Here is a 23,325-nt window from a genome sequence, read left to right on the forward strand (position 1 = left end):
CCAGGTAGTGCTAGTAGTAATGCAATGCTTAGTCACGCAGTTGTGTTTGACTCTTTGCAAGCCCATGGACCATAGCCCACCAGGCCTCCTCTGTCCATGGAATTCTCCAGGCAAGAATACTGGAGTGGGTTGCCATGCCCTCCTCATGTTAGTGGTAAAGAACCTGCCTACCAGTGCAGGTAGACATAAAGAGATGCGGGTTTGATCCCTGGGTTGGGAGGATCCCCTGGAGGAGGACACAGAAGCTCACTCCAGTATTCCTGCCTGGAGAATCCCATGGACAGCGGAGCCTGGTAGACTGCAGTCTATGGGGTTGCTGAGCTGGATAGACCAAAGCAGCTTAGCGTGCAAGCATGCATGCATAAATCCATGTCGGGGGAGGTTAGGAAGGAAGGAAAACGTCCTCCTTTAGGAGACCTGGCCAACAGCAGAGGCCAGGGTGTGGTTGGTCGTCTTCAGTTGAATCTTGATTCTTCTTAGCATGCGTGTTTAGAGCATTCCTGACTTTGTGCCTTGTTTGCATTGTTTTCGTTGATTTCTGTTGTCTGTTCCTGATGCTTTCCTTTGTATGAAAGGTTTAGTTACATAAAATTTGAGCACTATTGCTTGTTGACTGTTGATGTAATTGAGTACCATAAATGTCTTTCAGCAGTTGTATCGAAGCTTACCTGATATCACTCTAGCAATGGATGACTCTCCTAATGTGTGGAAGATTGTACATTATTTGTTTGTAAAGCCAGTCTTGTTTAATAGATTGTGTTTATACTTTATTCTTTTTGATGCAATTATAGGTGTTCTCTGCAAGGTTGTGGGAACTTTATAATTATTTCTCTTGCGGAAAGGTGATCAAAACTGCCTTCTTTTTCTGTGTTCCAGACTATTGCACTCTTCATTTATTTGGCAGGAAGATTAAATGATGAAGGACCATTTCTGATTCTTTGTCCCTTGTCTGTTTTGAGCAACTGGAAAGAAGAGATGGAGAGGTACAGAGTAGATGTAGTTGAAATTTTTTTTTTACTTTTTTTTTCTGGGTACTGTGTGAAATATGATAAAACAACATATTGTCCCAAGCAGTGAGTTTATTTTTTCCAGAAAACTCTGACCTGAGGCAGTGTAGATAAAGAATGAGGGGCAGATGAGGGAGGGTCCAATGGATGTTTTCATTGCCTTTTGGCAATTTGAAGGTCAGTACTCATTTTTAGTAAATTTTGCTGAACTGAGGAAGAAACCATCCTTTTCATAGTGATACATCCTTTTCATAGTGATACAGTGACATTTCATAGGAATGTGGAAAAATATTTTTCTTTTAAGAATTAACACAAGGTCCTTTTAGATGTTCATCTGACCCTCCTCCCTCTTCACATGGGGACTTAGTCACCCTTAGGTTTACCCGTTACTCTAGTTGAGGTTTCAGGGTCTCAGGACTCGTTCTGGCTGCAGAGCATCCTGGGGTCTGTACATCTGCAATCCTTCCATGAAATGTCATTTTCCAGACATGCACCCCTTGTCCATGGCTCTGTGTTTGTGTTCATCTGCCTCTTTTCTTGGATTCAGATTTGCTCCAGGTCTTTCCTGTGTAACATATGCAGGTGACAAGGACAAGAGAGCCTGCCTACAGCAAGACCTGAAGCAGGAGTCACGTTTTCATGTGCTGCTAACTACCTATGAGGTATCTGTTTGTTTTTCTACAGCCAGAACTCTTAACCTGGTACCTTAGAAGTTGTAGAATTCTCTGGGATTATATTTAGTGTTTTTGAGGGCTCATGTTATTCTAGGAGGAAAGTCTGTTTTCGTTTGATTCTCACAGAGGTCCTGTGAGCAAAGGGAGTGAAAAACTATTGTTAGTTCAATATTTCTCCCTCTCTCTTGGTGGAGGGCTTCCCAGGGAGGCAGCACTTGAACTGTCTCTTGGCCGATGAGTAGAAGAAGATAGGATAGGCTGAGGCATCATCTGTTACTAGAGGATGGGAAAGGAAGATGAAGATACTTAGTTCCCGTCTCTGCTCTCCTTCTTCAAGCTAATAATGTCCGGACTCCTGTAAGCAAGCCCTTCCACGCATTCATGCCTCCCTTTGTCTGTAAGATACCGCCACCCAGAGGTTATGCTCAGAACTCTTTTACATAGTCAATCAATGAGACAGCTAAATCCGATAGTGTAGGAGAGTTAATAAAAGACTAGCTTATTAATGTCAGAAGTATATCAGTATCAGCCTTTACAATGTGTCTTCCTTAATTTTTCAGATTTGCTTGAAAGATGCATCTTTTTTAAAGTCGTGAGTATGTTGCACTACTTCAGAAATTGTCCTGAATGTGTCATGAGAGTTATGTCTTTCCTTCACATTTTTTCCCCTGGTTTGTCATCCGTGAGTCTTACCGGGTATGTGATATGGCAGGAGTCTTGCAGTCCAAGCGCATACTCCTTAGCTGTGTATGCGTAGATTCCCTAACTTAACCTCTGTGAACCTCAGCTTCTCTATCTGTAAAATGAAGACAGCTGCTGTGAGGATTAAGTGAGATAAGCTGTATGTGGTGGGCGGTTAGTAGATACCAGATTCTTTACATCACAACTTGTATAGATGCCTGTCAGGACTGCTGTGTGGAAATTCTACTACAACATAGGGGAATTATTTGAGCTTTTTTTCTGGAAATATCCTAAAATAGCCATCAGTGCTATGAAGTTAACTTTTTGTTTTTTTAATAATTTTGTTTATTTATTTTGGCTGTGCTAGGTCTTGGTTGCTGCACAGGCTTTTCTTTTCTCTAGTTGCGACAAGTAGAAGCTACTCTCTAGCTGTAGTGCACACACTTCTCACGTGGTGGCCTCTCTTGTTGCGGAGCACAGGCTCGAGCTGTGGCGCATGGGCTTGGTTGCATGTGGGGCCTTCCTGACCAGGGGTCAGACCTGTGTCTCCTTCATTGGCAGGTGGATTCTTTAGCACTGAGCCACCAGGGAGGCCCTAAAAATTAGCTTTTTAGAAAGGAATTTTTAAGTAAATTTCTTTCCAGTTATTGGCTTAGAGGTCTCAAATCAGCTCATAAAGTATAGGAAACTTAGGTGTAACTCCTGATACTATCTGGTACTTTATACAGTGGTAGGGATGCTGTGTTGCAGTATGTGGTTAAGCCAACAGTTACCTTGTAAATAAGAGCTCAGTTTTGGGTGAATAAGATACATTGACAGTTTCATTCTCATAGCATGTGTACTTCTGGTTAGGTGCGGTTTGTTTCTTCAATATTCAGAACTTTTACAGAGTGCTTTATCAATATTATAAATGTTATTTCATACCCAGGCTCTTCTGAGTTGGATTTTTATTTTCATCTTATTTTGAAACACTAAAGATTCAGTCATAGATTTCATGACTTCCATGTAGTGTTTTGTGTCATTCGTGTTTCATTTAAGTACACAGATTTGCTTTACTTTTCTTCAGAAAAGGATATGCTTTCCCTCTCACTTCTCTTTTATTGTCAGTATCCAACTTAATATGTATTAAAGATCTCTCTTCTGGAAAGACATTGTTCTGGGAGTTACCAGCAATACCAGGAAAGTAAACTATACAGTGACCCTGAAGCGAACATAAACTCCAATAGAGTTAATAAGAAGTATACAGATATCCATAATATTAGGCAATATATGGAAAGTCTCAAAAGGCAAGAAGATCAGGACATAGATGTTATTGGGTACTTTCCATAAATTGTGCTATTGAATCAGCATGAAAACCCTAACAAGTAGGTATCATCATCCATTTTATCAATGAGAATGGTAAGAGATTAGGTGTGACCCATCCCAGGGCACATGGCTAGTAAATGGCAAAGCAGACATCCAAACCCACTTTGTTGTAGAGCTTTTTAAAAGAGAACTTTACCAAGTATCTAAGTGCACTGGAGTTTCACATTTTCAGCAGAAATATAATCTTTCTATATTAGATTATTATCTTAAATCCATTCCAAGTGAATTTAAAAAACCAAGTAGTAAAGGGACATTTATAATGTTTACTCAGTATGACCCCTGAGAACACAGTTGTGTTCTTTTGATGTATTTGGCAAGGTTGTACTATGTATGACTGTACTGCCTACTGAGAACAGCCTGAAAGTGTAATGCAATCTCAGCCCTAAAGAGGCTTATTAGGGAGAGTTGAGACTGTGCATGTAACAATATGAAAAATAGGAAAATTTTTTGACAATAAACTTATTAAATCTTTGGATCAAGAGGATTAGAAATTACTTTTCCCACTCTCCATCCAGTCCTGGAATTCCCTCCGCCTCTTCCTGTCCAGGAAGCATCCCTTGGCATGTCCTTTAGAGAGTAATTTGACGACCTTCGGTTACTGAGCCCAAATCCACCTCCTTGTAGTCTTGATTCATTAAACACGCTTTTTATTGGTTGCTTTTGTATGTAAAAACCTGAATATTGAGACTTCCTTGGTGGTCCAGTGGCTAAGAAACCCATGCCTCCATTGCAGGGGCGTGGGTTTGATCCCTGGTTGGGGAACTAAGATCCCACATGCCACACTGTGTGGCAAAATAAATTAAAAGAATAGAAATTTTTAAAAAATGAATATATAGCTCTTGCTGCTGCTAAGTCACTTCAGTCGTGTCCGACTCTGTGTGACCCCATAGACGGCAGCCCACCAGGCTCCCCCGTCCCGGGGATTCTCCAGGCAAGAACACTGGAGTGGGTTGCCATTTCCTTCTCCAATGCATGAAAGAGAAAAGTGAAAGTGAAGTCACTCAGTCGTGTCCGACTGTTCGCAACTCCATGGACTGCAGCCTACCAGGCTCCCCCGTCCATGGGATTTTCCAGGCAAGAGTACTGGAGTGGGGTGCCATTGATACCGTAATGATCTTAACAGATTAATACCTAATCTGTATAGAATGGTAATTTAAACAGGAGCCAGGCACTGTCCTGTAGCCCCTTGAAAAGGGCTCACACCCTCGTCATGCCGTGACCAGTGTCCAAGATCAGCTGGACTCTTACTCCTCATGATCCTTCAGTGCAACTCCTGCTACGCGGCAGGAGTGATCCTAATTTCTGCCCCCTCTCTTGGACCCAGTTCTTCCCTCTACCTGCACCACTCAGTAGGTGAATGGGCCTAGCAGTCTGCTTCTGTACCCATTTTCTGGATTTTCTCCGTGGCCTCAGAGGAAGAAGGCTTTGTCCTCTTTTAAGGCCAACCTCTGCTCAAGATCTTCCTCTAATATTGGAGGGATTTTAATTTCCATATATCTTTCCAGTGTTCTGCTTTACTTGTATGTACATTTAGTTGTTTTTAATATGTAAGTATGTATGTGTTTTTGGCTGTGTCAGGGTCTTGGTTGCAGCCTGCTGGATCTTTCGTTGTGGTGTGCTGGTACATGGGCTCTTTTTGCGATGCGCAGGCTTCTCTCTAGGTGTGGCTCACAGGCTTCAGAGTGTGTGGGCTCTGTAGTTTGCGGCCCTTGGGGTCTCTAGTTGAGGTGCACAGGCTCAGTAGTTGTGGACCATGGACTTAGTTGTCCTGCAGCACATGGGATCTTAGTTCCCCGCCCAGGAATTAAACCTGCATTGGAAGGTGGATTCTTAACCACTGAACCACTAGGGAAGTCCCCTACATTTAGTTTTTTAAGTATAAGAATAATGTAATGGGATTACAGAACATTTTCGAATGAGGTAAGAGCCTTATAACTTCCACTTTATTATCTTTTGCATGGTTTTTATTATATAAATATATATAATATTTATATCTTTTTAAGTTATATAGGCCTTTTAAATTATAATCATATTTATCATTTAAAATGCTGTATTTCATCACCCATTATTGGACCTATTATTATCTTCATGTTTTTGCTGTTTTAGATAATGCAGCTTTGAACATATTAATACATACATATTTTAACTTTTTTTTGTGGGCAAAACAGCTTCCCAGGAGTATATACAGAGGATATCTTTTTGGGAATTTGTGGCCATAACTATTATGCTACCAAAGGGCACTGGCATAGCCACCAGTGACTTCCACGTTAACAGAGCCAGTGATGTATCTTCCTGTTGTAACATTTGAGCTGTTCACCGTGTCCCCATTCTTTATAATTTATCTAGTTATTGGTTGCACTGGGTCTTCCTTGCTGCTTGTTGGCTTTCTCTAGTAGCAGCGAGCAGGAGCTCCTCTTCATTGCAGGGCACAGGCTCCTTATTGCAGCGGCTTCTCGTTGCAGAGCACAGGCTCTCGGCACATGGGCTTCAGAAACTGTGACTTGCGCGCTCTAGAGTGTGGGCTCAGTAGTTGTGGTGCAGGAGCTTAGTTGTTCTGCAGCATATGGGATCTTCCCAGACCAGGGGTTGAACCTGTGTTCCCTGCATTGGCAGGCAGATTCTTTTCCACTGTACCACCTGGGAAGTCTACCATGTCCCCATTTTAAAATCACACTTTTTTTTAAGCTACTATGACATCATTGTGTCTTGACTTTTCTTCTGGGTCTGTATCTTAGTTCTGCCTCATACTAACTTTATGACCTTGACTGAGTCATCTGCCTTTCTGAGCTTTAGTATCCATGTTAGTAAAAAGGGCACAATAGTGTCTACTCATTTTATTTTTTCGGGTTAAATAACATACCTAAAAGCTCCAAGCTTTAGGTATGTTAAAGTGGCACATGTAAGTGGTCATAAGTGTTTCCTTTTGCTTTCTGTCTCCAGTGCCTTCTTTTCTACCTTCAATACATCTCAGAAAATCAATTCCCTTAATTTTACTACATTATCCAGATATTGCCTTATGTACTTGGTTGGCTCTTGGAGAAGGCAATTTGGGTGTGTTTCTAACAGAATGGCTTGATATTAGTCTTCCCAGAAAGAGTCTTAGTTTTGTAGTAAGACTTTTGGGTGTGAGATATGTGTTTGAGTTATATAAAACTGAAAACATGGATTTTTCCCTCACAGCTTCCCTTGGAGTGTTCTTGTTGTGGATGAAGCTCACAGGTTGAAAAACCAAAGCTCCTTGCTGCATAAGACTCTTTCAGAGGTAAACTCATAGGATACTTTTAGTTTGTATATCACTCCCTTTCAAAAAATGTTAATATTAGTTTGGTCTGTATAGAGCCAATTAAATTGACACATTTTTTTCAGTGAGATTTCTGCAGGGTTCAATGAACATTTTATGGTGACACAAGTAATACTTAACATGGCCTAATTTCTCTTGTCTTTTACATAGGAGATAATGTTTATTAAAAATCTGGATGTCAAATGAATAGGACTCTACTCCAGGATAATACATTGTATTTTTGCAAATGTTTCAACTGTCTTTTTGATTTTCAGTTTCTTTAAAAATAATCTTAATGTAGTTTTTCTGTCTGCAATAACAAACATATCTGACATATTTATTGTACAACTCCCCCATTTACCTGTTTAGAAAATTTGACAATTCAGAGTCATGAAGAGACTAATTTCATGCCATTGAATATTCCCTTCAGTCTCACCTGTCTTTGTCATGCTTCTCTGAGTATGAAACCTTTGATCTTACTCCATTCACTTCTTTGGCATCATTCTGACAAAGCAGATGAGAAATGTCATTGTAGACTTAGATTTGCCCTCTTTTCTGAGGAGCCAGTGGAAGAGCTTATGGGTATGAAGTGCCCTTCTTATTGTTGACCTAGTAAAGGCTTGTTAATTCCTGCGAGCTGGTGTGCAAATTTCTGGGGTCGTCATTGATTTTGGTCCCTTTCCTATAATAGATCAATTAATGAATTTAGAGGTCATTTGGAGGAAAGTCTTAGATCTGAATTCTTTATTTAGTGGTTAAAAGTTACGGTTTTTAGTGTTTAAGTGCAAATATGGCCACTATTATTATTATTACCCCGAACTCAAAGATTGCTGTCCCCTTGTAGGCCCCCTCTGCTCTGTGGTGTCCTTTGCCTTCTTTTTAAGGACTCTTTAACACCGTCTCTTTCCCAAGAGATTGTCATATCTGGCACCCAAGAGACTCTAAGATACTGCTTCATCAGCTGCTGTGCCAGTTTACTGATTTATAGTGGGAGAAGAGAAGCAGGTGCAGTAAAGGAAGCCTGTGTTTGGAGTGGGGAAGCTAGTCTGTTGCTGGCTCCAGAGCCTTTTCTTCTTTTTGGTAAGGAAACAGGCTCAGAGGAGATTGTTCTATGTTTTCTGAGTATTCCTTTTTAGGTGAGGTTTGAACTGCAGACAGCTAGTTGGTCAGGAAAAAACCACATTTATTGATTGGGCTGGGAGGTGGGGAGAAGGGTACTGCCTTTTATTTTCTCCTCTTCCAAATACTGTTTTCAGCTTGTTTGTAAAATTTGGAAGAAGCCTAAATGTCCATATAGGAATTGATTATACTGTACAATTTGTGGTATACCCAAACAGTATATTTACAGAGTAAGGCTGTAAAGATTATGAAAGATTATGTACAAGAATATTTAATAATGTAGAAAATATTTGCATAATGTTTTATACAAAAAAGCTTCCAAAATTTTATATATAAGCAGAGACTTGTCTCTAGGCTTCTTTTTCCCGATTATAACTTTTGATGCTGAAATGAACACTGCTTTGAATTAAAATATTAATCCATGTGATAGTGTAATTTCATTTTAGTGATTGACAACCTTGGTTATCCTTGTTGACTTCATATTTTTTGGCCGTTTTAGTTCTTTGAGCATGTTGTAGAAGTATTGGAAACATTCGTTGTTAACCATTTCCCATACTTGAAATATTGTGAATAGGTTGCACTACATGCGGCATGAGTGGGTGGGCATTGATAAGACAATTTAAAAAGAAACAAACCAAGTGAAAGTGCTCCCCCCAAAGATTTTGAAAACAGTTTTCATTGATTGTATCATTTCATTTATCACTTTTCATATCTTCTTATGACCCCCTCCAAAATCAAATTATAGACACACAAGAGGAAAAGTAAAAGCCACCAATAATCCTATTCCACTGTGTATTTTAACATTTGGTATATATGCTGCCACGTTCTTTGCAGCACATGTGTACACCCAAACCTAAATGTATATATGTGTGCATGCTAAGTTGTTTCAGTCATGTCTGAGTCTTTGCGACCCCATGGACTGTAGCCCTCCAGACTCCTCTGTCCATGAGATTCTCCAGACAAGAATACTGGAATGGGTTGCCATTTCCTTCTCTAATATTGTTTAAAAAATAAAAATACATTCAGTTCAGTTCAGTTCAGTTGCTCAGTTGTGTCCGACTCTTTGCGACCCCATGAATCTCAGCACGCCAGGCCTCCCTGTCCATCACCAACTCCCGGAGTTCACTCAAACTCACGTCCATCGAGTCGGTGATGCCATCCAACCATCTCATCCTCTGTCCTCCCCATCTCCTCCTGCCCCCAATCCCTCCCAGCATCGGAGTCTTTTTCCAGTGAGTCAACTCTTCGCATGAGGTGGCCAAAGTACTGGAGTTTCAGCTTTAGCCTCATTCCTTCCAAAGAACACCCAGGGCTGATCTCCTTCAGAATGGACTGGTTGGATCTCCTTGCAGTCCAAGGGACTCTCAAGAGTCTTCTCCAACACCACAGTTCAGAAGCATCAATTCTTCAGCGTTCAGCTTTCTTCACAGTTCAACTCTCACATCCATACATGACTATTGGAAAAACCATAGCCTTGACTAGATGGACCTTACTCGTCAAAGTAATGTCTCTGCTTTTGAATATGCTATCTAGGTTGGTCATAACTTTCCTTCCAAGGAGTAAGTGTCTTTTAATTTCAAGGCTGCAATCACCATCTGCAGTGATTTTGGAGCCCGAAAAAAGTAATATCAGAATTCAGTATATATATGTATATATGTGTATATATATGCATATATACACACATAATGTATTGCCATGTATTATATATATATATACACACACACACAGGGTACAGCTTTCTCTTTGTGCTGTATTATTTAACTCAAGTAGTATAAGATCTTGTTATGTTAGCTAAGAGATTGTCCTTTGCTTGACCCAACAACTGTTCTTACTGTTTTTCCTAACCTTTACTTCATTAGTCTGTTATTCATGGTGTTCTTATTCCTCTGCTCAAAATTTAACAAGTGTCTTTCCATTTTGGGCGGTATATAGTCCAGAAATGTCCAGAATTGTTGATGTCTTGCATTGGCTGCACGTGTTAAGTCTTACAAAAGAATGTTTTTAAAAAATATATCTTCTTTCTTGTAGTGGTGGGTCCTGCTGCTGTAGTTTTGGGCTTCTCAAACTGCATGAGTATATGCCGTGTGCTTGAATTTCCACATAGGTTGCATAACAGTAACCATTTTGAATACTCATCAGTACTTTCGCGTTCACAAAGTGATTTTACTTTATAAATGGTATCTCCTCCACAGGATTATTATCCCCTTCTTATAGTTGAAACTGAAGAGGTATTATTTCCTACATCAAACAGCTGTATACATTTGGAACCTGAGTTTTCTGATTTCATGTCCCTGAATTCATTTCATTCAGTCATGCCTCTCTCTGTAAAGGTTGTGATGGGTCATTCAGTCTTGCTTTTCAGCATTATAGATTTTCACTTTATTCATTTGTATATTTGAGTTCTCAGTTGTCTTCAGCCTCCTGTTGACTGGAACACCCATCCAGAACAGCCTCCAGGAGCTCTACTCACTCCTCAGTTTTGTGGAGCCTGATCTCTTTTCCAGGGAGCAGGTGGAAGATTTTGTTCAGCGTTACCAGGACATTGAGAAAGAGTCTGAGTCAGGCAAGTTCCCTTTTTACAAATCATGCCCAAGAGGTCTGGGCCCAGCAACTTCCCTAGGGCATAAGGGTTATAGATAGAAAAGAAGGAGAATCCATAACCAGAGAATCCCTTCTGAGGAAATAAAGAGCCACGTAAAAATAAGGTGATGGCAGAGTCCTCTTGTTGTTCCCAGTGCCTGCTGTTCATGATTCTCTTATTTGTTTGTCTAGTGTCTGCTGGTTTGCAGACTTTTATTTTCCCAACGTGTAATTTCTGTGAGGACTTGGATAACGTCACATGGTACTTCTTGAGGCAGAGAAATATGTGGGTGCCATAGTCTGAAACTGTCATTCAGGGTTCCATAGCACTGGTGTTTCCTTTAACACTTTTATCAGTGTATAAGAACCAAAAGTCTGGGCTGGATGGTGGTGGAAGTAAAGGAGGAAGCCATTCTGGTTTGTACAATGGTCATTTGTAGTTTTCCTCTCATGCCTTTGCTCCTCTGCCTTGTAAAATTGTCTGTCTGTCTATGTGATATTATCCCAGGATCGTTATTCAAAATAATTGATAGGCATGCCAACTAGTGGGTCTGTATGTACTAGCTGAGGATAAGTTGGAAAGGCTTCTCACAGCAGAAATCTCCATACCACAGACTGAATTTTACCTGGGGAACCTGCTCTGATTGTCCCCATGTTTAATGTTGCTATATAAAATATTCCAAGTCAAATATTACACAGGACATACTGATCTTTAAAAAATTATTTGTTTATCAAATTCAAATTTAACTGAGCACTTGTATTTTTTAATCCTGCATGCAGTGTAATTCTAGTTTAGGCTAGTTTTCAAAGTTCCTGACAGCTCAGGAAGGAAAAGGGGTATGGAAGTCAAAGAACTAAGTGTGAGTACTAGCACCTTTAGCAGCCAGCTGTATGACTTTGGATAAGGGATTTAACTTCTCTGAACTTCACTTAGTTATTCAAATGGGACAGTGTTACCAACTTGCCTACATTTCTGAGCTATTATGCTGATCAAATGCAAAAGTATCCTGGAAGAAGAATAGCTCTATGCAAATGAGATTATTAGAAAGAAACAGAAGAAGCTGGAAAGAAGAATCCAAGGAAGGACTAAATACTGTGAAAAATTACCTTGCTGGCCTAGGAGGCAGAATTGGTATGAAAATGAGAAACAAAAGTAAACTGTTGTATGTCCTCTGATAGTTCATTGCCTTGGTTTTGCTTTTGTCCCACACTACTTGTGTGTGTTTTTTTCTTTCCTTGTACAGCAAGTGAACTATACAAACTCTTGCAGCCATTTCTGCTGAGGCGAGTAAAGGCTGAAGTAGCCACAGAGCTTCCCAGGAAGACGGAAGTAGTGATATACCATGGCATGTCAGCACTACAGAAAAAATACTACAAGGCCATTTTGATGAAAGACCTAGGTAATCAGAGGGTACTTGTCCATTTAGAAACTAGTGAGGATGTGATTTTTATGCATTTTATAATCACACTCAGTTTGTATAGCAAGAATATGGGATGGGATTTCTTATTCTGAATAGTAGTCAGGTCAGCTAGAGTGAAACTGGCAGAGTACTTTGCCAGTCAAAGTATAACTCTGACTTTGTTGTTTGTTGACTTTGTGAGATTTCCTCCCCATCTCCCCACTCCTGGTTTTCCTTAAGGGCTTCCCCTGGTGGCTCAGATGATAAAGAGTCTACCTGCAATGCAGGAACCCCGGGTTCGTTTCCAGGATTGGGAAGATCCCCTGGAGAAGGGAATGGCAACCCACTCCAGTATTCTTGCTGAGAGAGTTTCATGGTCATAGGAGCTTGGCAGGCTACAGTAGGGTCACAACGAGTTGGACATGACTGAACAGCTAACACTTTTACTTTTCCGTCTTAAAACAAGATGATGGTTAAGAAAACTTCTTATCAGTGTGCTGTTCTTAATGCACTTCAGTGAAATTTGGGAGATACAGATTTGAAAGATACATTATTGAAATGAGTAAGGTTATGTATGGAAACTTGCAGGGTTTTTTGTTGTTGTTCAGTAATCCATCTCTCTCTCTCTTTGTAAAATTTCAGATGCATTTGAAAATGAGATGGCAAAGAAAGTTAAACTTCAGAATGTCCTGTCCCAGCTTCGGAAGTGTGTGGATCACCCATATTTGTTTGACGGTGAGGCAGTGCCCTTTTTTCTCAGCATTACTTTTTGTTGTCATCTTATGGCCAACCTCATAGAAAGTTCTTCAAAAGATTTGTCTGTATTTACTATCTATTTTTCCCCATTTTCTCTTGTTAATTTTTTATGTTGACTATCTAATATATTGTTCATATTCAGATTTCTTCAGTTTTAACCGTCCCTTATGACTTTTTCTTTTATATTTTTAAAGTAAATTTATTTTTATGTTAGATACAATGGGAAAACACAGGAGAATTTTAATCAGGGGAGTGATAGGATCTGATCTGCATTTTGTTATCATTTTGAGCTATGGACACTTAAAAAAGAAACAATAGCAAAAACAAAAACAAACACTACAACCCCCAAAACCGCAGGTCCAGAAATGATAGCATATCCATTCCCCCATCCCCTCCCAGCATGAACATCTCTTCCTTCTGCTGGAAGGAGAGTGACGTGTTTATCCTCAAGGGCAGAAACTGGAGAATGAGAGAATTCTATGTAAGTAGACCTCGGTAAGAGCTGGATAGGACTGAGCAGCTGAGCGCATGAACAGACCTTGTTAAACATGATTTTCATTTCGCTCAGCCTCCTCACATACTGTAGTTCCTTTTCCACAGCTGCTTCTCTTTGTTCAGTATAATTGTTTGTTGTTCAGTCACTAAGCCATATCCCATTCTTTGTGACCCCACGGACTGCCTCACTCCAGGCTTCCCTGTACTTCATTCACGGAGTTTGCTCAAACTCATATCCATTGAGTCAGTGATGCCATCTAACCATCGCCTTCTCTTTTGCCCCCTTTTCTTCCTGCCCTCAACCTTCCCCAGCATCAGGGTCTTTTCCAGTGAGTCAGCTCTTAGCATCAGGTGACCAAAGTATTGGAGCTTCAGCATCAGTCGTTCCAATGAATATTCAGGGTTGATTTCCTTTAGGATTGACTGTTTTGATCTCTTTGCAGTCAGAGGGACTCTCAGGAGTCTTCTCCAGCACTGCAATTCAAAAGCATCAATTCTTTGGCTCTCAGCTTTCTTTATGGTCCAACTCTCACATCTGTACGTGACTATTGGAAAAACCGTAGCTTTGACTATACAGACCTTTATCGGCAAAGTGATGTCTCTACTTTTTAATATGCTGTCTGGCTTTGTCATAGCTTTTCTTCCAAGGAGCAAGTGTCTTTTAATTTTGTGGCTACAGGCACCATCCACAGTGATTTTGGAGCCCAAGAAAATAAAATCTGTCACTGTTTCCACTTTTTTCCCTTCTGTTTGCCATGAAGTGATAGGACCAGATGCGATGATCTTCGTTTTTTTGGATGTTGAGTTTTAAGCCAGATTTTTCACTCTCGTCTTTCACCATCATCCAGAGGCTCTTTGGTTCCTCTTTATTTTCTGCCATTGGAGTGGTATCATCTGCATATCTGAGGTTGTTGATATTTCTCCTGGCAATCTTGATTTCATTATGATAGAAAAGCATTTAAATGTTGCCACTTTTCTGGGTCTTCATTTATTTTGGAGAGCTTCCTGTAACTTATGGGAAATCATGTGAATACTTCTCTCCTGTGAATCTGCCTGTGTCCATCTTTGTTCTTTTCAAATTCAAGATCTGGTCAGAGATTTTACGGTGCATTTGTCATGTCTCTTTATTCTCCTGTAATCTAGAAATGCTCCTCAGCTTTTTGGGGTTTTTTTACTTTTTCATTAAATTGACAGTTTTGAAGAATCACGGCTCTGTGTTTTATGGGCTATCTCATAATCTGAATTTTTTTTATGATTGGATGTCCCTTTGTCTTGAACCCACTCAGTGAACCTTTTTTGTCACCACCATTCCTAGTTCATCAGTGGTTTCTGTGTGTCTCAACTGACGGTTATCAGTTCACTTTTTTAAATTAATCTCTCAAAACCTTGGACACAGTTGATCACTTCTTGAAACGTTTTCCTTTGGCTTCTGGGACAATGCTTTCTCACTTTTCCATCTGCCTTATGTCTTCTCTTTCTCTGCCTCCTTTGTGAGGGAATTTCATCTCATGGATGTCTGTAAATTTCCCTCTAAGTAATAATTTAGCTGCATTCTACACATGATATGTAGTGTTTTCATTTTCATTCAGAAATTTTTTTTTTTTTTAATTCACTCTGATGGGTAGCCTGTGGGACAGTTCCAGGCATTTTATGCTGTGAGGGCTCTAGTATTGGTATGATCAATGCAGAGACTTTTCTGCAGTCATTTGAAGGAAGTCCTTGCCAAGTGGCCATATGAATTGTTTTAAAATGTCACAGACTTTTGGACTCAGAGGGAGAGGGAGAGAGTGGGATGATTTGGGAGAATGGCATTCTAACATGTATACTATCATGTAAGAATTGAATTGCCAGTCTATGTCTGACGCAGGATACAGCATGCTTGGGGCTGGTGCATGGGGATGACCCAGAGAGATGTTGTGGGGAGGGAGGTGGGAGGGGGGTTCATGTTTGGGAATGCATGTAAGAATTAAAGATTTTAAAATTAAAAAAATAAAAAGCTAAAATAAATAAATAATAAAATGTCACAGAATCTTAATGCGGTGCATGTCAGAGCTTTTCTTTTATGCAAAGAGCTGTTGGGAACATGTAGATTTCAAAAAAGGCCTTCCAGGTTATTTTGCTACCCTCAGCACGAGAATGACTGCTTTATATCTAACCCTATGTCTTGATTTGTTTTCTAGAGTGAGAACCTGAAGGTTTCAATTTTGGGTCTGTTTGGTCTTTAGCATTTCCCTGTGCTTCAGTTTCCCAAAGAGTGCCTTGGGTAAACATTTCTTAGACATATTGGATGTGCCAGGCTCTGTGATTGATGTCGGGTAGTGCTGATATCATAATATAAACAAATAATTATGAAATGCCTCAAAGAGATATGAGACTTGGGCCCATTATCAGTTAGAAGGATCTTGGCTTCTCTGTAGCCTCACCATCAGCTTCTCCATTCAGAGTCTGCCCCAACTGGGAACACATTTACTGGGAGTGGGTTCTTTCTTTTCCAGGTGTGGAACCAGAGCCTTTTGAAGTTGGAGACCACTTGATTGAGGCTAGTGGGAAACTTCACCTGCTGGATAAGCTGTTGGCATTCCTGTATTCCACGTAGGTGATAGGTTCATATTTTCTACCCTGAGCTGGTGATTGTTAAAACCAGAATAATGAGCAACTCACTGATTTCTTGAGACTAATCCCAGTTCTCCTTTTTTTCCAAGACCCTGATTCAGGTTCCACCTTTTCTGCAGCTACACCCTTAATCTCATGCCATCCACTCTATGATCTTCCTTTCCTTTCCTGAATTCTTACAGCACTTAGGATCCTAATCCAGCACTTGGCAGCTCTGCCTTAATCTGCTGTCTGGTTAATTGCTATATTAACTCTGTCACTCCAGTTGTATCGTTTAGTTCTACAAAGACAGAGATACCATCAAACGTTTCTTTTTAAAAGGCCTGCTGGTGTACCTTGCTTTGAATTGACACATATTAAGTACTTAGCAAATATTTACTCTTGTTAACTTGAGGGCTTGATTTGAACTCAGGGAGAACTTGGGGACTCTTTCCCTGAGATGCAAGTTGGGTATTGGAAGAATTAAGCCACTTTTGGGGCCCGTAAAGATTTAGCTAAGTGTTCAGTGGCCTGGTGTCTGGCCTGTATCTGATCCTCTGGTCCTCGGAGGTATAGAGCAATCTAGAAAAAAAACCCAGTTTTCCAAGGATTTCTAAATTGTCCCTTAGGGACAGCTGACCCAGGAAGGCCTGAACCAACCTAAAACCTCAGATTTGGCAAAAGTGCCCAACATTAGGAATCTGTAAGTCAAACAGCTGCATGCCTGATTGTATTTTACAGGCTATGATGTATCTCCTCTAAGTGCCCTAGTGTTGGAGAAGGACCCGTAAATAGCTTCTCTTCGACCTTTTCATTTCACAGGTGATGAAACAGGCCCAGGGAGGCTGAGTGGCTTGTCTGAGGCCATCACAGCCAGCAAATGACAGAAATGGGATTAGATGAGGATTGGATTTTAAGTTCAATACCTTTTCTACCAATTTGAGGCTAGAGTCTTGAAGGAGTTTGTCGTAATTGTTCATCTACACCTATTGAAAACAGATTAAATTAGTTTTCCTAATAGAATGTTGTTTAGACAGTGCCATACAGTACTTCTTTGTTTATGGAAACTTAATAGCTGATAACCATGGGGTTGTAGGTTTGAACTTTTTTTTTTTTTTGGCCATACCATGGAGCTTTTGGTTGAACCTGGCCCTTGGCAGTGAAAGTGCAGAGCCCTAATAATTGGACCACCAGGGAATTCCCTTGAATTTGTCCTTGACCTAATCCATTTTGCCACCTCCTTTCTTCTCTCTTCTCCCTATGTAAGTTTTCTTATGTACCATGTGGGATATGAAATGCCACCTGCCCCTTGCTTCTCTAAAGTGATGCTTCTCAAAATTTTCAACCAATAAAGCTATAAATGAAAGGATAGTGACTTTCACCCCAAAGTAGAGAAGAGCTATTGATTGCCAACCACAAGCTCTTTAGGGTCATCAGTTTTTGTTTCATTTTTTGTACATTTGAATTTTGCATTTTTCTCTTCACATATCTTTTATTTTGCTGTTAAAACTGTATGTTTCTTTCCGTTTAGTAATTGCCATCCTAGAAAGAAGCACCTTGGTTATCTAGGGTATCTTACACCCTCTGGTGCATTGACAGACTCCTGGGAATATCCCAACACTTACAGCACTAGTGAGAAGTACTGTAAGGGCTCAGCTACTGGTGCAGTTACATCCTTGTATAAAACATTTCACATTACTGAAGAAGGTTGTGTAAATGATTGACATTTATATTTCTACTTCAGGATTTCATTTCTTTGTAAACTTGCATTCTTCGCTAAGTTTCACCTACAGGAAATCCACCCTAAATACTATTGGAATTGGCAGTTTTTCCTTTTCTTTTTCTTGCCAGAGGCCATCGAGTTTTACTTTTCTCTCAGATGACCCAGATGTTGGATATTCTCCAAGACTACCTGGATTATAGAGGTGACATCCCTTGGCCATTACGTTACTCAAGACTTTTAGACTTAACAGTCCAGATGGGCCTGTGAAGACTTATCTGGGGTGTGGGGATGTTACAGAGGAAAAACAGTATAAGAATATTATTCAGAATCAAAGGAAGATGGCTTACAGTAGGGGCATGCCTGTATATGAGAAGAGACAAAGTTGGTGTTTGGTTTTGAGCAGACAGTGTGTTACTCCTCAGTGAGTAATTGAAAATGATTTCTATTTCTCTGTTTTCTCCCTCTGTGTGAAGGCTACAGCTATGAGCGTGTGGATGGTTCTGTGAGAGGAGAAGAGAGACACTTGGCCATTAAGAACTTTGGACAGCAGCCCATCTTCACTTTTCTCTTGAGTACCAGGGCAGGTAAGCCACATCCCTGCCCGCCACATCCCTGCCCGCCACATCCCTGCCCGCCACATCCCTACCTTTTATCCCTTGATGAAGGCAGACAAATTAAAGGGCGAAACAGTGCATTTAAATCCTAATCATTAGCGTATTTTCCCTTAATTCACTGAAAGGCGAGGTTTTTACTGAGGAGTGTAAAAAAAGGAGTGGGGGGAGTTGAGTTAGGTTATATCAGTTTATCACTGCACTAGACTTCTAGCATGGTACTCGTTTCTGTCAAACTGATTTAAGCTTTCATCTCATCAGAGAAGTAAGGCTAAAACCTGGGGTTGTTGGAAAGTAATTCTGATCTCTTGACCATTGACCTGTGAACATCCTGGAAGATTTCTATACTTTTGTATAGAAATTTTAGTTTTAGTCATGTTCAATAGAGACAGCTCTCCTTCCCAACCATGAATTTGGAAAACGAGATAGCAGCCTGCCTACTAGTTGTTCTTCTGACAGGTAGCTCTGAAAGTGTTGTGAAAGCTTAATAAAAAATCTGCTTTTAAAAAGTGTGATTGTAATGAAATTTCCAGCTCTTTAGAATTAATTGTAACATTGTCCATATATGACTTAAGTCATAAATATTTTATATGACATTTGTAGTGCCATACCACTTATGGAGTGCTTTAATTTACTTAAATAATGTCAGTTCTTGGAGAAGAAATTATTCTCATGTCATGGAACAAGCAGACCTTAAATTAATTTTGAATTCACAGAATCTTGTTTCTTTTTTTTTTTTCCCTCTCTCTCTTTTTTTTGGTAGACCTAAATCTTGATGGAATAGAATTAGGAGCTCTAAAAGGATGTATGTCCTCTATTGTAAAGAGAGATCAGTGTATTCATGAAAAGAGAGTTCAGTCTTATTTCAGTTCAGTTCAGTCGCTCAGTCGTGTCCGACTCTTTGACCCATGAATCGCAGCATGCCAGGCCTCCCTGTCCATCACCATCTCCCAGAGTTCACTCAGACTCACGTCCATCTAGTCTGTGATGCCATCCAGCCATCTCATCCTGGGTCGTCCCCTTGTCCTCCTGCCCCCAATCTCTCCCAGCATCAGAGTCTTTTCCAATGAGCGAACTAAGTGCCTGGTACTATAGGGTATTAAAAGTAGTGTTGAATATAATCCTTGACCATAAGGAGATTGTTTTACCTGTGTATGTCTCATCTCTGTATTACAGGGATATAGTGAAATTCATATGGTCCCGCTTGCTTCTAAGATCATAGACTGCACCCTTGATCTCAGCCACTTATTCATGTCACAGTTGTCTTAGGGTAGTCTTAGGAGAGACTGATTAGGTAACCTGATAATAAGTGGCTGAGACTGAGGGTGCAGTCTGTGATCTTAGAAGGAGAGCAAACCAGTCCATCCTAAAGGAAATCAGTCCTGAATATGTATTGGAAGGACTGATGCTGAAGCTGAAACTCCAATACTTTGGCCACCTGATGCAAAGAACTGATTCATTAGAAAAGACCCTGACCCTGGGAAAGATTGAAGGCAGGAGGAGAAGTGGATGACGGAGGATGAGATGGCTGAATGTCATCACTGACTCAATGGACATGAGTTTGAGTAGACTCCAGGAGTTGATGATGGACAGGGAGGCCTGGCGTGCTGTGATTCATGGGGTCGCAAAGAGTCGGACACAACTGAGCGACTGAACTGAACTGATGCCTTAATGATTTCAACACCGTCATACTCAGCAGCATTGTTTGAAACATCTGAAATTAGGAAGAAAGATCTCTGCTTTTCAACTAATCTCCCTGGCGTTCTTGGAATTAGTCAGAACAGAGGGATCTCATAGGAGCCAGAGCAGTCCTGAGCCTTTTCCAGACACCAGCTGTCCTGTTTGCTATCACATTTTAGTTGTTGATTTGCGTCATTACCATTTATTCAAGATTCTCTCCAACTTTCAAGTATTTCTGATTGAGTCATATTGCCACCAGGTGGCAGTGAGAGCTCATGAAAGTCTCAGACAAGTCTGGCTATAGCTTATTTATAAAATATCATCCTTTAATGAAGAAGAGCTGAACTTAACAGTAACCCAAGAAGAAAAAAAATTTTTTTATGAAATAAAAATTTCATAAAAAAATTAAAAACACTTCAATGAAATAAGTGCCTGGGAATATTATGGAATAGTGGGTAAAAAACATAGGCTCTGAAGTCAGACCATGTGGTACTGAATCTGGCTCTTTCTCTTCCTATCTCTGCAGCTCCCAGTCATCCCTTAACCTCTCTGTGCTTCCATTGCAACATCTATAAAATGAGTACCCATGATTGTTGCAAGGATTATAGGAGATAGCATATGTAAAGCACTTCAGAATGGTGCCTGCAGAAAGTAAAGCATAACACCTGGGTAGCTGTCATTGTTATTTAGTATATTAGCATCTCTCGGTAATCAGTCTTTATTATCTGTTTATTCCAACTTTAATCTTATATAAAGGCTTTAATTAGAATGTTCCTGCCTGACTTAAGATCTAGCTTAGAGGCAGTAGCCCATCTTAGTTCTGGCTCCTGGAACAAGTCATTTCAGGCTTGTTTGTTTCAGCAACGAGCTGTAATGACCCTGGCAAGAGGGAGTCCATTTTGTGCTTGTTTCCACATTAATCAAAGAGAAGGCTGTAATTTGTCTTCATAGTTCTTTTCATTAATTCCTGTAATCCAAGGAGCCTCCAAAGCCCTTTTCCTAAAGAAAGACTGGAAAGTTGTCCCAGGGAGTGTTTTTGTCCTTTGGTTGGTTTGGTTACCTTCTCCTTAATTAACGTGGAGACAAATAACAGAAGAGAATTACTGAAGTCTTCTCCAATCAGAGGGAGATAGCCCCCCTGCTCCGCTTGGGGGTGTAATACATGACATCTCCTCTTCTTATTAACTTGTGTCAGAGCCCTTGCTGCCTGGTTGTAACTTGCAGTGGACATTAAGAGGTCTTCTCTTGGTGCCCACAGCAGACCTCGCTCATATTTAAAACTGTTTCTGAAAGAGCGTGTGTCCTTTTCCACAGACTATTCTAAACAAACTTCAGTGAAAATTTTTAAACAGAAGAGATTTAAAATGGATTCAGGCAGCTAACTTAAGTACCTACTTTTGCTCCTTACCCCACTCCACTCATTTCCATTACTTGCAGTTGTTAAACTTTCCCGGATCAGGTAATAAGAGCCCATGTAGGACTTTTAACCACTACAAAGCTCTGTCTAGAGTTGAGGATGGGGGTGTCAGTTTGAAGGATGAAGCCAGTCATTTTGGCTGCTTTCAGTGTATCAATCTGAACGCTGTGGCCTTGTGTCATCCTGGTCTGGTCCTTAGCCCATGTACTTCTGCCAATGTTCTTTTTTGTATTTTTTTCAGGTGGAGTTGGCATGAACTTAACAGCAGCAGATACTGTTATTTTTTTTGACAGTGATTTCAATCCTCAGAATGACTTACAAGCAGCTGCCCGGGCTCACCGAATTGGCCAGAACAAGTGAGAGATTTAAGCATAGCTCTGGTTCCACTTCCTTGGCTCTTCAGTAGTTCTGGGTTTGGGCGGAAGGTGAAGAATGTGGCCTGGTGACAGTTGTAGACTGGGCGGTGAGAGACCGGTAGGTTTTAGCCCATCTCTGTTGCTGACTCCAGAGTAGTACTGGACTGGGGCTTGCTTTGGTAAAAAGAGCAAAGTCAAATTGTGAAAGGACTAGGAGGAACTTTGAGAAATTATTTAACATCCTTCCTGAGTTAAGGTGTGATTCAGTTTAAAAATGAAGTTATGGATTTATGGACCTAAGATAAAAAGATAAGTCTTACTCTCTGACCTGGTGATGATTTAGATCTAACAGAGGTTTTCCTCTACCACAGATAAGGAACCCCAATCATGACCACCTCGTCATCCCTCCCTTGACTCTTTTGGAAAGGTTCAGTGAGAATTAGAGGCCAGATTCTCTCTAACAAATAACTCAGGTTCACGTACAACAATCCCCCGTTAGTTGTACCCTGAACCTGGCATTTTAGGTTTGTTTCCTTTTTTGTGTCTTGACCTGGCATGCTTGTGTACTATTTTGCAGACCCTTCTATTTTAGCACATTAGTTTTCTGTGATTTCTCTACAGGTCTGTTAAAGTTATTCGGCTGATTGGCCGAGACACTGTGGAAGAGATTGTCTATAGGAAAGCGGCCTCCAAGCTGCAGCTCACCAACATGATCATAGAAGGGGGCCATTTCACTCTGGGAGCCCAGAAAACTGCTGCAGATGCTGACCTCCAGGTAAGACACACTGTTCTTCACTTTGGTTTTGTTTTTTTTTTTTTTTAACTTATTTATTTATTTGGCCTTGCTGTTTGCAGCATGTGGAATTTTTAGTTGCAGCGTGTGGGACCTAGTTCCCTAACCAGGGATCAAACCTGGGGCCCCTGCATTGGAAACATGGAGTCTTAGCCCCTGGACCACCAGGGAAGTCCCTGTTCTTCATATGAGAAGATGTCATGGTTTTAGTCAGTGCTTCCATGGATGAGAAAGTAGATGAGTTAAGCACCCACTCTCTCCTGCTACACATTTGTTCCCTAGCCAGATTCCTTCCTGCCATAGGAAGATCTCCTGGAGGAGGAAATGACAACCCTCTCCGGTTTTCTTGCTTGGGAAATTCCATGGACAGAGGAGCCTGGCGAGCTGTAGTCGATGGGGTCACAGAGTCAGACACAACTGAGCATGCATGCACATAATATCTGTACTACATGCAGGCTGCTGTGGGAGTGAAAATGAATATGATAAATACAGGTAGCAGAATACAGAATAAGGATGGACTTTGGATCCCTTTTACTTGGATTCAGATCCAAGCCTTGTCTCTTACTGGCTGTGTTGCTTTGAGCAGATAGCTTACCCTTTACTTTCTGAAAATGAGAATACCACAGGTTCCATCAGGGGCCTTAGGAGAATTAGGTAAAATAAACAACTCAGCATAATAAATAATGATTTATCTTGTGCCTCCATCTTAACCCCAGACCCTTTGATCAGTGCTTTGCATCATCTTCTTCACACTCAGGAGGGTAGACAAGATCAGGAATTCAGAATTATGCCGTAG

At 40.6% G+C, this 23,325-nt stretch overlaps 1 protein-coding gene across 7 annotated transcripts in view; it reads left to right on the plus strand.

The window, feature by feature from the left end:
• Positions 1 to 23,325, plus strand: part of CHD1L (chromodomain helicase DNA binding protein 1 like) — a 71,936-nt gene that overhangs the window by 24,771 nt on the left and 23,840 nt on the right. For 6 of the 7 annotated variants that reach the window (XM_060413636.1, XM_012179755.4, XM_060413637.1 and 3 more), the window contains exons 3-14: positions 877 to 983; positions 1,555 to 1,669; positions 2,242 to 2,273; positions 6,908 to 6,989; positions 10,527 to 10,689; positions 11,951 to 12,106; positions 12,749 to 12,841; positions 15,853 to 15,949; positions 17,801 to 17,874; positions 18,146 to 18,256; positions 21,622 to 21,736; positions 22,358 to 22,511. In XM_060413636.1, coding sequence (XP_060269619.1) covers positions 877 to 983; positions 1,555 to 1,669; positions 2,242 to 2,273; positions 6,908 to 6,989; positions 10,527 to 10,689; positions 11,951 to 12,106; positions 12,749 to 12,841; positions 15,853 to 15,949; positions 17,801 to 17,874; positions 18,146 to 18,256; positions 21,622 to 21,736; positions 22,358 to 22,511 — 1,299 coding nt within the window. Of the gene's footprint in view, positions 1 to 876; positions 984 to 1,554; positions 1,670 to 2,241; positions 2,274 to 6,907; positions 6,990 to 10,526; positions 11,839 to 11,950; positions 12,107 to 12,748; positions 12,842 to 15,852; positions 15,950 to 17,800; positions 17,875 to 18,145; positions 18,257 to 21,621; positions 21,737 to 22,357; positions 22,512 to 23,325 lie in introns of those variants that run through there. The other variant, XM_012179796.4, reaches the window with a different exon arrangement.

This window comes from Ovis aries, chromosome 1 (assembly GCF_016772045.2).
Source record: "Ovis aries strain OAR_USU_Benz2616 breed Rambouillet chromosome 1, ARS-UI_Ramb_v3.0, whole genome shotgun sequence".
NCBI classification, from domain to species: Eukaryota; Metazoa; Chordata; class Mammalia; order Artiodactyla; family Bovidae; genus Ovis; species Ovis aries.